A 15,040-nucleotide genomic window follows, 5' to 3' on the forward strand; every position below is an offset into this window, starting at 1 on the left:
AGGAAGGAAGGAAGGAAGGAAGGAAGGAAGGAAGGAAGGAAGGAAGGAAGGAAGGAAGGAAGGAAGGAAGGAAGGAAGGAAGGAAGGAAGGAAGGAAGGAAGGAAGGAAGGAAGGAAGGAAGGAAGGAAGGAAGGAAGGAAGGAAGGAAGGAAGGAAGGAAGCCTGAAAGAAAGAAAGAAATTAGAAAGAAATTAGAAAGAAATTAGAAAGAAAGAAAGAAAGAAAGAAAGAAAGAAAGAAAGAAAGAAAGAAAGAAAGAAAGAAAGAAAGAAAGAAAGAAAGAAAGAAAGAAAGAAAGAAAGAAAGAAAGAAAGAAAGAAAGAAAGAAAGAAAGAAAGAAAGAAAGAAAGAAAAAGAAAGAAAGATAAATTCCCATTGGTGTAGTTTAGTATTTAGTATCTTTTAGAGCAGTGTTTTGGCTCCAAAGACTGAATGTGGTGATAGATTTATAGTTACAAAGGTGGAGTTGTATTGCTATTTTTTGCTGCTCTTCTCTCCTCATAAATGAGCCCTAACTCCTGTCCTCCCTCCGTCCCGAGGTCGTAGGTCATGGCGGCGGCGGCGGGGCCGGCGCCCCCCCTGGACCCGGAGCTGCTGCGGGAGGTCCTGGAGTGTCCGATCTGCCTGGACACGTTCAGCCCGGAGACGCTGCGGCCCAAGCTGCTGCAGTGCGGCCACACGGTGTGCCGGCCGTGCCTGGAGAAGCTGCTGGCCAGCACCATCAACGGCGTGCGCTGCCCCTTCTGCAGCAAGGTGTCGCGCATGAGCAGCATCGCCCAGCTGGCCGACAACCTGACGGTGCTGAAGATCCTGGACGCCGCGGCGCCCGGCGCCGGCGCCCTGATGTGCGGCGCCTGCGGCGGCCGCCTGCCGCGGCACTACTGCCGGGACTGCAGGAGCGTGCTCTGCGAGCCCTGCCGGGCGGCGGGCGGTGGGCACGAGGGCCACGCCTTCTTGGTAAGATTTTTGGTTTTAAATTTAGTTTAAAAATGGTATTAAAAATTCTCAAGACAATTTTCACTTGAAATAAGTAGAAAAAATCTGCCAGTGGGAAAAGATTTATCTTCTCATTACAAGCAAAAAAAATCTAAATAAAAAATAACTTATTTGACAATTTTCACCTGTTTCAAGTAGATTTTCACTTAAAACAAGTAGAAAAATCTGCATGCTCATCCTCTTTTTCTCTTTTCTTCCTTTTTTATTCTTTTTTCTCTTTTTTCCTATTTTTCTCTTTTTTCCACTTCTTTTTCTCTTTTTCATCTTTTTTTCCTCTTTCTTCCTCTTTTTTGATATTTTTTCCTCTTTTTTATGCATGTTCAAAGTAAAATCTTCAAATCAAATCAAATAGATAGAGATTAATTGTCTTATTTTAGTTAAAATGTCTAATTTTTAGTCAAACAAATCTCATTACACTTAAAACAAGAGTCATTACCAGAAAAATAACTTGTTATTTGACAATTTTCACCTGTTTCAAGTAGATTTTCACTTAAAATAATTAGAAAAAATATTTTTTTTGCTTGTAATGAGAAGATAAATCTTGTTTTAAGTGTAATGTAATGCAATGTAAATATTGTTTCCTCCTGCATGATTACCAGAAAAATAACTTATTTGACAATTTTCACCTGTTTCAAGTCAATTTTCACTTGAAATAAGTAGAAAAATCTGCCAGTGGGACAAGATTTATCTTCTCATTACAAACAAAAAAATCTTTTTTCTACTTATTTCAAGTGAAAATTGACTTGAAACAGGTGAAAATTGTCAAATAAGTTATTTTTCTGGTACTTGTTTTAAGTGTAATGACATTTTTTGACTAAAAATGAGACATTTTAACTAGAAATAAGACAAATATTCTTGGTAAGATTGAGGTTTTGCAGTGCAGCGCTGGATTTCTGTGTTTTTTGGTCTTAAATTTAGTTTAAAAATGGTATTAAAAAGTCTCAAAGACAATTTTCACCTGTTTCAAGTACATGTTCACTTGAAATAAGTAGAAAAATCTGCCAGTGGGACAAGATTTATCTTCTCATTACAAGCAAAAAAATATTTTTTCTACTTATTTCAAGTGAAAATTGACTTGAAACAGGTGAAAATTGTGAAATAATTTCCAGCCCGTGGCGGCGGCGGCCGAGCGGCGGCGGCGCGAGCTGGGCGGCGAGATGGCCGCCCTGCGGGACGCCATGGGGGAGATCCAGAAGAGGAAGCGTGCGCTGGAGGGCGTGTCCAAGGCGCTGCGGCAGAAGTACCGGGCGGTGCAGCGGGAGTACGACGCCGCCGAGCTGCGCCTGCAGGAGGCGCTGGAGCGGTCGCGGAGCGCCTTCACGGCCGCCGTGGGCGAGGTGGAGCGGCTCAACGCCACGGTGCTGGAGGAGCAGACGTACCTGCTCAGCCTCGCCGAGGTCAAGCTGGTGTCGCGCTGCGACTACCTGGCCATGCAGGTGCGCCGGCGTCACGTTGTTGCTCCGTATGATGAACAAGGCAGCGAAGTGCTTTTATTTTGAAGGGCAATGTTTTTACTTGTCATGTTTTCTTGTATTTCTTTGAGAGCTGTTAATATGCCGGAGTACGACGGAGTATTAGGGCCAAACTAAGACAAAAAAGAAATTACGAAAATAAAGTCATAATTAAATGAGAATAAAGTCGTACAATTACAAAAAAAAAGTCATAACATTACAAGAATAAAGTCGTAACATTACGAGAATAAAGTCGTAATTCATGAGAATAAAGTCGTAATATTATGAGAATATAATTTATGAGAACTCTAACAGGAAGAGCTTCTCCCTGTGTTAAAATGAGGAATATTGAGCATCTTGTGAAGTTATATTTATAATATATTTAATATTACGACTTTATTCTCGTAATATTATGACTTTATTCTCGTAATTTCCTCTTTTTTTTTTTTTTGTCTTAGTTTGGCCCTAATACTCTGTCGTACTGGAGAGAAAAAGTTACGGAAGATTATTAGGGCCATGCAGGAGGAAACAATATTTGAGAGAGGGGAAGATTTTTTTTTATTGTGCACTTTGAGAAAAAAGTCAAAATGTCGAGAAAAAAGTTGAAATGTCGAGATTAATGTTGAAATACAATTTCGAGAAAAAAGTCGAAATCTTGAGAAAAAAGTCAAAATTTCGGGGAAAAAAGTCGAAAGGGCAAGAAAAAAGTTGAAATTTCAGTAATAAAGTTATATTTCATAATCTCGACATTTCCACTTTTTTCTCGAAGTGCATAATGAAAGAAAAATCTTCCTCCTCTAAAATATTATTTTTATTTTTCTCCTGCCTGGCCCTGATACTCTTGATACGTACATTTTGTTATATCGCAGAAATGTTAAAATATTACCTGTCATGCATAAATTTGTAAGTATAGGTGAAGTTGTTGCAGGCTTAGGCCCCGTTTCCACGTAGCAAAAACGGTTTGCGTTTTCATGCGTTTTGGTCGTTCGTTTACACAAAAACGAAGCTCAAAGTCTCCAAAAACCATCATTTCTGAAAACTCCGGCCAAAGTGGAGATTTTCAAAACTCTGTTTTCACGTTTGCTTGTAAACGGAGGGAAACGGACATTTAGGTTTCAGAACGTCACATTATGAGACAGAAACGTCACCAGCGTCATGAGTGACACCTGTGGTTACAATTAGTTTGTAACCGTCAATATTTTCTTGTATTTTACCTGTTTTATATTCTAAAGTCACACTTAAAAGTAACTCCACTTCTCTGTCACTCCAAACCAAAGACTCTCGTTCTGTTTTGGAAGTAACTGGAAGTTACACGTGTCATTTGTTGATGTTTTTTTCCAGGATTCTGATTGGCTAGCATGACTTTATCTTCTCGTTACACTGCCCCCTGCAGGTTTGGCTGCTCATAGCACCTTAACAGAGTATTTATGCAGGTTCCTGGAAATTATGGTATTTTTCAAAACGTAGAGGGGGAAATATCCATTTTTGTAAATATCCGGCTACGTGTAAACCGAAGCAGGTTTTAGGGGGGCAGGGGTGGGCTGTGTCCACCCAAACGTGCGTCTTGCACACCCGATCAAAGTTATGGGGATCCTTTATTTTATTTTTTTATAAATATAAAAAGATATCACAGAATATCTGTACCGTTTCTGATTGGGTCGTCACTGCGCATCATTTTTTGACACAACAAAGAACGTATACCGCAAAAGTTGTGTCTCGGCGGAGGGACCCGACGTCCCAGCAAAATGAGACAACAGAGAAGTTCAGAACAGCACACACTGAAGGCTGATTTATGGTTCCGCGTTACACCAACGCAGAATGGTGTGCGTCGCCGCGTACCCTACACCGTAGGCTACGGTGTAGCCTACGGCGAGGGCGAAGAGCGCTGGTGCGGGTGGCGGTGCGCTGCGGTGCCGTGCAGGCTCTGGAGCCACCAGGCCTACGCCGTAGGGTACGATTGATTAATAAAAAAAAAAAAGCAAAAAACATAAAATACTGTATTTTCTGGACCATAAGCCGCACCCGCTCTATTTTTAAAAAAACAATAAAAAAAAGATATACAAGCCGCACCTGTATATAAGCCGCACCCACTTTTATTTAAAAATAAAGATATTTAGCCGCACATATTTATGTTATTAGATTAGATATTTACTACATGTACAGAACGATTTTGAAATGTAAATGATGTACATGTTTGTACCTAAATAGATCTTTCCTAACAGTGTCTTTTAACACGGCAACAACTTTGCTGATTAAAACGGGACAGAACCAAGAGAAAATATCAAAATTTATTTATCTATTTATCTGTTTTAAATCTGCTTCTACTTCTATCTGCTAAAGAAGAAGTAGCGTATTCTTCTTTGCATTTATTTTGTCTTAGTTTTTATTCTAATTCCGGTTAGCACTCCCCCGAGCGGTGGAAGAAAAATCCACAGAATAGCCGCACCTTTGTATAAGCTGCATGGTTCAAAACCTATGAAAAAGTAGCGGCTTATAGTCCAGAAAATACGGTAAATGCAGCCTCAACAGGGCACAAGCCAGTGTCCTATTTGTGCTGGTGTTCTGCCTTTTTTTGCTGCTTTGCCAAAAATGCTACCTAATGGTTTTCTACCTTTGTAGAGCTACAATTTTTGTGTTTTTTTTCTGTGTTTTACTCCCTAAACCACTTCCTTGTCTCTTGCCAGGCTGTCATTGTAAATAATAATGTTCTTAATGACCTGCCTGGTTAAATAAAAGGCCAATGACTGAATGTATATCAAATAAAGATAGAATTGTTTTTCTTTTCTCTTTATCGTAAAATGTTCACAAAGTGTAATGCAATTCATGTCATGGGTCGTTTATTTTGAAGGATCAAATACTCAACATCCCATGTTATCAATTTTACATCGTGCAAAAATGATGCAAACTTTGAAACTCGACTGTGTGCATGCGCAGAACCACAAAGTAGCATTTCTCGGCAGGTAGCAAAGATTGGCAGGACACCGGTTCCAAACCCGGGTAAATGCAGAGGGAAGTGTCAGGAAGGGCAATTGGGTTAGCATACTGTGGAGAAGATGGATGAACTGATATGATGATAGTTTTCTATGCATTTCGGGGGTTTGACCCCCCAAAGTTGCAGCACGGCCAGCATCGCCCACCCTACATTTCAGTCTGCCCACCTTAGTGGCCCTCGCTAAACTCGGCTCTGTGGAAACGTGGCCTGAGAGCGCCGCGAGGCTGCTACGTAGCTAGTCACTGTTGAGTCTGGTTGCTAACAGGAATCATTTTGTGATTTTCCTTACGTTGTAACTGCAGGCGCGGCAGAGCGACATCGCCTTGCTCAAGGACGACGGCGGTGCCGCCGACGAGGCGGAGGAGCCGGACCCGCGGAGCGGCCTGCCGTCGCGGTTCACGCTGAGGGAACCGGCGCTGGTGACGCCGGAGCCGCTAGCCGCCGCCGCTGCCGCCGAGGTCGGTCACCTGACCACCAGGACGTACGTCGTCGACGCGGAGGACGGCGAAGGCGGCGACAGCGGCCTGGAGGCGGCGGCCGAGGCGGGGAGCGGCGAGGGCGGGGCGGCGGGGGACGTCTACCGCGACGTGGACATGGTGGTTTATTTTACCTGTTTTATATCTGAAGTTACACTTAACCCTGGTACTGTTTGGGTCAAAATGACCTAATTATCCTTCCTTCTTCCATTCCTTCCTTCCTTCCTTCCTTCCTTTTTCCCTTCCTTTCTTCCCTTCCTTCCTTCTTTCCTCCTGCTCTCTCCTTCCTTCTTCCCTTCCTCTTTCCTTCCTTCCTTCTTCCCTTCCTTCCTTCCTTCCTTCTTTTCTCCCTTACTTCCATCCTTCCTTTCCTTCTTTCTTCCTTCCTTTTTCCCTTCCTTCCTTCTTTCCTCCTGCTCTCTCCTTCCTTCTCGCCTTCCTCTTTTCTCCCTTCCTTCTTCCCTTCCTCCCTTCCTTCCTTCCTTCCTTCTTCCCTTCCTCTTTTCTTCCTTCCTTCCTTCCTTCCTTCCTTCCTTCCTTCCTTCCTTCCTTCCTTCCTTCCTTCCTTCCTTCCTTCCTTCCTTCCTTCCTTCCTTCCTTCCTTCCTTCCTTCCTTCCTTCCTCCCTCCCTCCTCTAGGTGGAGGAGGCGGTGTCGTGCGGCTCTCCGGCCAGCTTCAAGTCCCGGTCCCTGGACGCGGGCGACGCGGCGGCAGCGGTAACGGCGGGGCCGCCGCCGCTCTGCCAGTTGGTGAAGAGGATGGGCTGCAAGGGCGCGCTGCCCGGCATGTTCAACCTGCCGGTGAGCGTGTGCGTGGCGCCGCAGGGCGAGGTGCTGGTGGCCGACCGCGGGAACTACCGCGTGCAGATCTTCAACCGCAAGGGCTTCCAGCGCGAGATCCGGCGCAGCGCCAGCAGCATCGACAACTTCGTGCTCAGCTTCCTGGGGGCCGACCTGCCCAACCTCATCCCGCTGTCCGTCGCCGTGACGACGCAGGGCCTGGTTGGCGTCACCGACAACTACGACAACTCGGTGAAGGTGCGGATCCGAAGCAATATCCGGTTTGAAACTAAATATAAGAACGAAATACCGTATTGGCCTGAATATAAGACGGGTTTTCTGCATTGAAATAAGACTGAAAAAGTGGGGGTCGTCTTACATTCGGGGTCTAGACGTTATACCCATTCACAACGCTAGAGGGCGCCAGATATCTTTAAATGCTGAACTTAACTCCCCAGGCCAAAGTGAACCCCCTGTCACAAAGAAGAAAAATAAAAAATAGTATAAGAAAGAAAAGAGAATAAAATAAGAGAAGAGATAACAGAAAGTGGAGAAACGTAGCGACAATCTGGAGAAAAGTGGGTGGAAGTTCGGCAGGTGAACCGGCAGCTGAGGAGAAGTTATGATGCAAACTTCAAGTATATTGTTATAATCATTTGTTTCAGATGTACTGTCATTATTTGCTGTATAACAATTTAATTTGGTGTTAAAAAAAAGTCTTTTTTTCAAATTTGAGTCTTGAAAAAGGGGGTCGTCTTATATTCGGGTCAATACGGTAATAAATGATTTTTACAAGATACTGGGAGGAGGGGGGGGCTCTGCCGTTACCAGTTGTATATTGTTGATACTGATATATTAATTTATAAATGGATATATTTTAGGTATGAGGATGTGTTATTTTTGATATTAATATAACATTTGTGTGTATGTATGTATGTATATATGTATATGTATACAGAAGAGTATTAGGGCCAGGAGGAGAAAATATATTTGAGAGGGGAAGATTTTTTTTATTTTGCACTTCGAGAAAAAAGTCAAAATGTCGAGAAAAAAGTTGAGATGTCGAGATTAATGTTGAAATACAATGTCGAGAAAAAAGTTGAAATTTCAAGAATAAAGTTGAAATTTCAATAATAAAGTTATACTTCATAATCTCGACATTTCGACTTTTTTCAGTGCATAATGAAAGAAAAATCTTCCTCTAAAATATTATTTTTAGGAGGAGAAAATATATTTGTGGGAGATTTTGGGGAAGGTTCTTTTTTATTTTGCACTTCGAGAAAAAAGTTGAAATGTCGAGAAAAAAAGTTGAAATGTCAACATTAATGTTGAAATACAATTTCGAGAATAAAGTCAAAATTTCGAGAATAAAATCGAAATTTTGTGAATTTTTCGACATTTCGACTTTTTTCTCAAAGTGCATAATGAAAAAAAAATCTTCTTCCTCTAAAATATTATTTTTATTTTTCTCCTGCTTGACCCAAATACTCTTCCGTACATTTTTTTTTCTTCTTATTTAGTAATTTTTTATTATTTATATATTTATATATATATATATATATATATATATATATATATATATATATAATATTATTATATATTATATAATATATATCATATTATATTTTATATAATATATATATTTTTATATATTTTTTATTATTAATTATTTTTGTTTAGTTTTCACCACTGTTTCATGTTATTTAAAATGTCACCTTCCCTGTGGTGTGCAGGTGTACGGGCTGGACGGCCACTGCGTGGCGTGCCACCGCCACCAGCTGGTGAAGCCGTGGGGCATCGCCGCCACGCCGGCGGGCCAGTTCGTGGTGTCGGACGTGGAGGGAGGGAAGCTGTGGCGGCTGGCGGTGGACCGCGGCGTGGGCGTGGTGAGCTACAGCCGGCTCTGCTCCGCCGTGCGGCCCCAAGTTCGTGGCGTGCGACGCGGCGGGGACGGTGTACTTCACGCAGGGCCTGGCCCTGAACTTCGAGAAGCGGCAGAACGAGCCGCAGCTGGAGGGCGGCTTCTCCATCGGCTCGGTGGGCGCCGACGGCCGGCTGGGCCGCCAGCTCAGCCACTTCTTCTCCGAGGCCGAGGACTTCCGCTGCATCACCGGCATGTGCGTGGACGCCGGCGGAGACCTGCTGGTCACGGACTCGGGCCGCCGGGAGGTGCTGCGGTTCCCCCGGGACGGGGGCTTCAACGTTCTGGTGCGCGACGGGCTGAGCTGCCCCGTGGGCGTCTGCACCACCGCCAAGGGCCAGCTGCTGGTGCTGGACTGCTGGGACCACTGCGTCAAGGTGTACACCTACGTGCAGAGGAGGCACTCCAACGCCTCGTAGGCCCCGGAGAAACGGGTTTAAAACGTCTTGTTGTGGAAACTTGTTAATAAATTGCACAAAGTAAAGTCCTGGGGCCTCATTTATAAAGCTTGCGTGCGCACAAAACGGGGCTTGAAAGATGCGCAAGCCACCTACTACGCAAAGGTTGGGATTAAAAAAAAAACGAACAGAAAAATGTGCGAATCTTTACACAAACTTTGATCCTAGCGCACAAACATTTTGAAGATCTGGAGAACTGGTGACGCAGACGGTGAGCTGGTGAAATGAAGCAGATTCATGTCATACTTTTAATGTCATCACATATCAGACTTATAATATACCGTAATGGCCCGAATATAAGACGACCCTGATTATAAGACGACCCCCTCTTTTTCAAGACTCAAATTAGAAAAAAGTATTTTTAAACACCAAATTCAATTTTCATACAGAAAATAATGACAGTACATCTGAAACAAATGATTATAACAATATATTCGAGAAAAAAAGCCTGTTATTTTGCCTCATTCAAATCATCATCTTGAAGTTTGCATCATAACTGGCCGATCTTCAACCAGCTTTTCTCCAGATTGTCGCTACGTTTCTCCATTTTCGGTTATCTCTTCTTTTATTTTCTTCTCTTTTCTTTTTTATCGCTGTTTTTATTTTTCTTCTTGGTGACAGGGGTTCCTTTGGCCTGGGGAGTTAAGTTCAGCATTCGCTTTAAACATATCTGGCGTCATCTAGTGTTGTGAATGGGTATAACGTCTAGACCCCGAATGTAAGACGACCCTCACCTTTTCAGTCTTTTTTCAATGCAAAAAACACTGTCTTATATTCGGGCCAATACGGTAATAGTGCTGATCTTTGTCCCTCAGCACAGCACAGTTAATGAAAGGTTCTACTTAAATATGATTTGATCTCATTCTTGAGCTTCATAATCTGGAAATCTGACGTGTCAGCGCTGTCGCTCAACGGGCTGCTGTGCGCGCTCCCGCGGCTGCAGGTGGCGCTGCGCATGCTCAGCAGGCTCATTCATATGCAAATACTGCCATGGATTACTTGACCATTCATGGTAGAAAGTGGGCGTGTAGACGGCGGGGTATGAGGCAAATTCACGTGCGCAACCTTCCAGATGGACTATGATTTATAAAGAGAACACTGCGTGCAGGTGTGCGTTAGGGCTGTGCAATTTAATCGATTTTAAATCTAAATCGGATTTATTAATCAAGACGATGTTAAAAAAAGGAAAATCGGTAAATGGATTTTCCTTTTTTGCAGCCCGTCTAGTCATCTTTGTTTGGTCAAGAAAATTGTAAATGTTGTCACTTTACTAAACTCAAGGAGGATTTACAGTATCTTTCAGTTGCACTTCATTCCCAATAGGGAAATTTGTTTGCTATTTTTCTTTAAAAATAAAGATACAATATTTGAAACATTTTGATTTGTAATTGTCATTTTAATAAAGTTAAAAAAAAATAAAATATTTGAAACAATTTATTCAATTGTCTTTTGTAGTTTTACCAAAAAAATCGAAATCGAAAATCGGGTTTTCAGAGAATATAAAATATTTTTGTCCAAAATCGCCCAGCCCTAGTGTGCGTGCACACGGTTTTATGAATCAGGATTTCTTTGTGCGCACGCCATTTTCGGCTTTTGAGCGCACGTGCACTTTTAGTATGAATCCTACGCACTCTTTTATAAATGAGGCCCCTGATCCTTAACAAAACTACAACACCGGTGAGCTCTCCAAAGAGATTTCCAAAGTTTATTTTAACTGGTGTGCACCAGGAGAGTCGGCGTGCAGCCGCAGGCTGGACGCTGAGTCTGAGGCAACATGTTCTTGACTTCTTTATATGGGAATGGGTCAGACCTGATGAAACCCAACAGTAGTCATTCAATGCAAATTGTGGTGTCTTGTAGTGCTGGGCGGTATGACCAAAAATTTATATCACGGTATTTTTCAAAATTATATCGGTTTCACGGTATATCACGGTATTTTTTTTTCTTGCACAACTGGGTGTTAACCACATTTTCTAATGATTTGGAAAGGAATTGCTGCAGTAAATTGGCTTAGAATGGCCTATTTTACTGTCAAGTCAAATCAAATAAATTTGATTTAGGCTTTTCAAAGAAAAAAATCTTTTACAAAATTACAAGGTAGAAAATATTTATTGAACATAAAAAACTGAACATGTTTTAATTTCCAGCATTATGTTGTGTTGGTTCCACCTCCTGGTGAATGTTAGGTAAAATTCTTATGTGGTTACTTTTTGGTTGGCCAACGATTTATGTTTGTGGTGCAACCGTTACGGGAGCGGCCAGTCTATTTCCTTATATTACAACGCCGTTATTAATTGTTCGTTTTTTTTCCCACTTATTCCACCGAACACCGAAAGTGTTTCTTTGCCATTTTCGGCCGAACAATTTGGGTTACCGAACAATCGGTGCATCACTACTGCTAAACAGTCCCCTCACAAACAGTGTCCAGCGGCGCTACGTTCCCAACGTTGTGTACGCTACTGTACATACTCACCGGTATTACGGTATATGAAAAATTAATATCATAAGAAAAATAAACACCGGTATTCGGTATGAACCGGTATGAACCGGTATACCGCCCAGCACTAGTGTCTTGCATCCGACACATAGGTGCTAGTTCTCTTAGGAGGAAGGCATACAGTACAAAATAGATAACATTAACACCTTTCATCTGCCTCCACATCCTCCACATCCCTAACCCTAACCCACTATCAGTTCTCCTCTCGCCGCTGACCCCCCTTAGTATTAGCATTAAAACAGCGGTTGATCTTTTGTTAGAAAGTATACAATGTTTGAATTTTTCCATGGCAGTCTAAAGGTGAAAAACACACTTGTCACTTTAGTTTAGCTTAAAAATCTAAACATTTTCACTAAACCTGCAGTGGGATCTATTATGGCACTTTTCCACTAGTACCTACTTGGCTCTTACTTGTCTCAGCTCTTAAGGGGTTAACGTCAGTTACATCTCTGCAAACGTCAGTTACGTCTCTGGAAACGTCAGTTACGTCTCTGGAAACGTCAGTTACGTCTCTGCAAACGTCAGTTACGTCTCTGCAAACGTCAGTTACGTCGCTGCAAACGTCAGTTACGTCTCTGGAAACGTCAGTTACGTCTCTACAAACGTCAGTTACGTCTCTGCAAACGTCAGTTACGTCTCTGTGTTTGCGTGAAAGTTGAAGCAACAACCAGGTATCTGCTCTAATAGGACTTCCTAGCGAAACACACCCGAAAATAAACCCGAAAAAACCCGAAAAAAAACCTGAAACACACCCGAAAAAACCCCGAAAAAACCCGAAAATGAACCTGAAAAAACCCGAAACACACCCGAAAATAAACCCGAAACACACCCGAAAATAAACCTGACAAAACCCGAAAAAACCTGAAACACACCCGAAAATAAATCCGAAAAAACCCGAAAATGAACCTGAAAAAACCCGAAACACACCCGAAAATAAACCCGAAACACACCCGAAAATAAACCCCAAAAAACCTGAAACACACCCGAAAATAAACCCCAAAAAACCCGACACACACCCGAAAATAAATCCGAAAAAACCCGAAAATAAACCCCAAAAAACCCGAAAAAAACCCGAAACACACCCGAAAATAAACCCAAAACACACCCGAAAATAAACCCGAAAAAACCCGAAAAAACCCGAAAATAAACCCATAGCTCCTCCGTGGACCCATCTCTAAAAGACAGGTTGTCTCCTCCTCCCATGATGCTTTGCTGCATCCAGATTCATTCTTATCTGAAAATGTCTCCGTCTCCCAGTCTTGCTGTTGCCGTTGGTCTTAATAACTCCGCCCTCTCCGCTTACATAAGCGGTTCTGTCCTCGAGTCCAGGGATTGTCAACCTGTGGTCCGCTGCCCTCCGGTGGTCCGCGGCGGTATTGCAGGTGGTCCGTGAAATTGTAAATAGAATACAATAATAATTAAAAATATATATATTTATCCTTTAGAGTCCATTTATTTTCCATTTACTATTCATTTTTGTGAATAATTTACCCCTTCCAAATTATGTCCAATGAGTGAGAGTGAACTTTTTAATATTATAAACTTCTTGGCTTCCTATTGTTCATTTTTCATTGACTGTTTTTTGTTTTGTTTTTTTATACCAAAAGGTGCAAATAAAAATAGACACTGATGCAAATAAATAGCCTATATAGGCCCATACTCTTATTTAAAAGCAAGGTGCAAAATAAAACAAACCAGCCCTGGAACCGGGATATATGTGGCCTAAAGCAGTGATTCCCCAACCTTTTCTGAACCGCGGACCGGTTTAATGTCTGACAATATTTTCACGGCCCAATCTAAAGGTGTAGCTGATAAAAACTAAATAAAATGACAAGATCGGCATTAAAAACTGTGGTAATTTCTCTATAGTAATAATAATAATAATAATAATAATGAATAATAATGAATAATAATGAATAATAATGAATAATAATAATAAATATTAATAAAACATAATTTTCGAAAAAATAAAATAAAGGAAATTGTAAATTACCTTTTAATGAGTATTTCTATAAATGTGTTTTTATGTTTGTTTTCTCATTAACGTTATTTAAAGCCAGGTTTTTATTTTATTTGTTATAGCGCGAAAAGTAAAAACGTAGAAACGTGCGCCTTAAGCGGGAATCGTGTGCTATGACTTTTATTAAGGATTGGCGTGCACGTTTTTGCGCAACGTGCAAAAACGTGCGCTTTTGGTCCCATCCGGAATGCATTGGGAAAACTTTGGGGCCTCACCACTCGCACACCGTTACTCGAAAAATTCTGCACCGATTGAGAAAGTTGTAGGGCCTGAATTTAACTACAGTCCTACAGCGATTGCATGAAATTTGGATATGTTTTTGCACGAAGTGCAAAAACATATCCAAATTTCCAAACTAATGGGGAACTCATTTTCGCATGTATTCCTATGGCCCCATTCAAAGCGGATGGGAAAATGTCGAGAAAAAAAAGACAAAATTCACCTTTTTTCTGAGTCACGTATCTTTCTCATACTTGCACATAGAACTGTCATTCAAACTTCAAAATGGAGGAAAACTTCTCTTTTCTCTCCAAACCCCAAACAGTTTTTTCCTAAAATGTACACATTTCAAGATATGAGCCCTCAAGCGAGGACAGGAAATCACTTTTTTGTCAAATTTAGAGTGCGGGTGTCAGTTTACGTGGAGCGTTCATGCTAAAGTCACATTGTTTCTCAGCCAAAAACGTCGTCAGACGATCAGCATCCACTTGCTTGAGAGCTTCGTTCAGTTCGTTTTTAGCTCCAACGAACTTCATTCCTTGGTCACATTTTATGTCTCGTACTGCTCCTCTTATAGCAATGAAACAACAAAGTCCATTTATGAAGGCATATTTAGTGCTTTTATTTTGAAGGCGTCTCGCCGAGACCTTGTAAACATCCGGCGCCACGGACTTTAACGGTAAAAGTTTAACGGCAGTAGAAAGTGTGTCTGAAAGACTAAACTAGTGTCTTGATGCTAAAGTGGAGCCTAACTGACACAAAAAGCTCCTGCTAATGAGGATTTGTTTTCTTTGCTAATGTTATGCCGTATTTATGTCAAGCTTGAGTTTGGTTGCCATGGTTACTCATGTATTTTGGTTAGCGGTAGCCGACCGAGCAGCTGCGTCGGTCTGTATTTAAGTTAAATGAAACTTATATGAATCTAGAAAGACTAACTTTATTTTATTTTATTCCTTTATAGCTCTGACGGTGTGTTTGCAGTGTATTTACTGAAACATCCAAGGAATAAAAACATTGTGAACCATCAGTTTGAGAGTCAACCATCATCGGTGTGGGATGATCAAATCAAATCTCTGATGAGCTGAAAAAGAGCTTTTATGAACTTAAAACGTGAAATAAAGCGTCCCAGGGGTGTTTGGCATGTAAAGTAAAGCACTTTATTTGCAGCTTTACGGCTGGTTTCCAACCTTTAGCTGATGCAAAAGTACCAGCATTCATGGATTCATCTTA

The 15,040-nt window shown here is 41.7% G+C and overlaps 1 protein-coding gene across 1 annotated transcript; it reads left to right on the forward strand.

Annotated features, from left to right (window-relative positions):
* Positions 1-352: 352 nt before the first annotated feature.
* Positions 353-12,026, forward strand: LOC133454903 (E3 ubiquitin-protein ligase TRIM32-like). The gene is given in 6 exon segments (XM_061733630.1): positions 353-958; positions 2,107-2,433; positions 5,743-6,036; positions 6,555-6,953; positions 8,429-8,614; positions 8,616-12,026. Coding segments are annotated over 6 exon segments (2,034 nt in total). The 5' UTR covers positions 353-550; the 3' UTR covers positions 9,036-12,026.
* Positions 12,027-15,040: the final 3,014 nt, after the last annotated feature.

This window comes from Cololabis saira, chromosome 11 (assembly GCF_033807715.1).
Source record: "Cololabis saira isolate AMF1-May2022 chromosome 11, fColSai1.1, whole genome shotgun sequence".
NCBI classification, from domain to species: domain Eukaryota; kingdom Metazoa; phylum Chordata; class Actinopteri; order Beloniformes; family Belonidae; genus Cololabis; species Cololabis saira.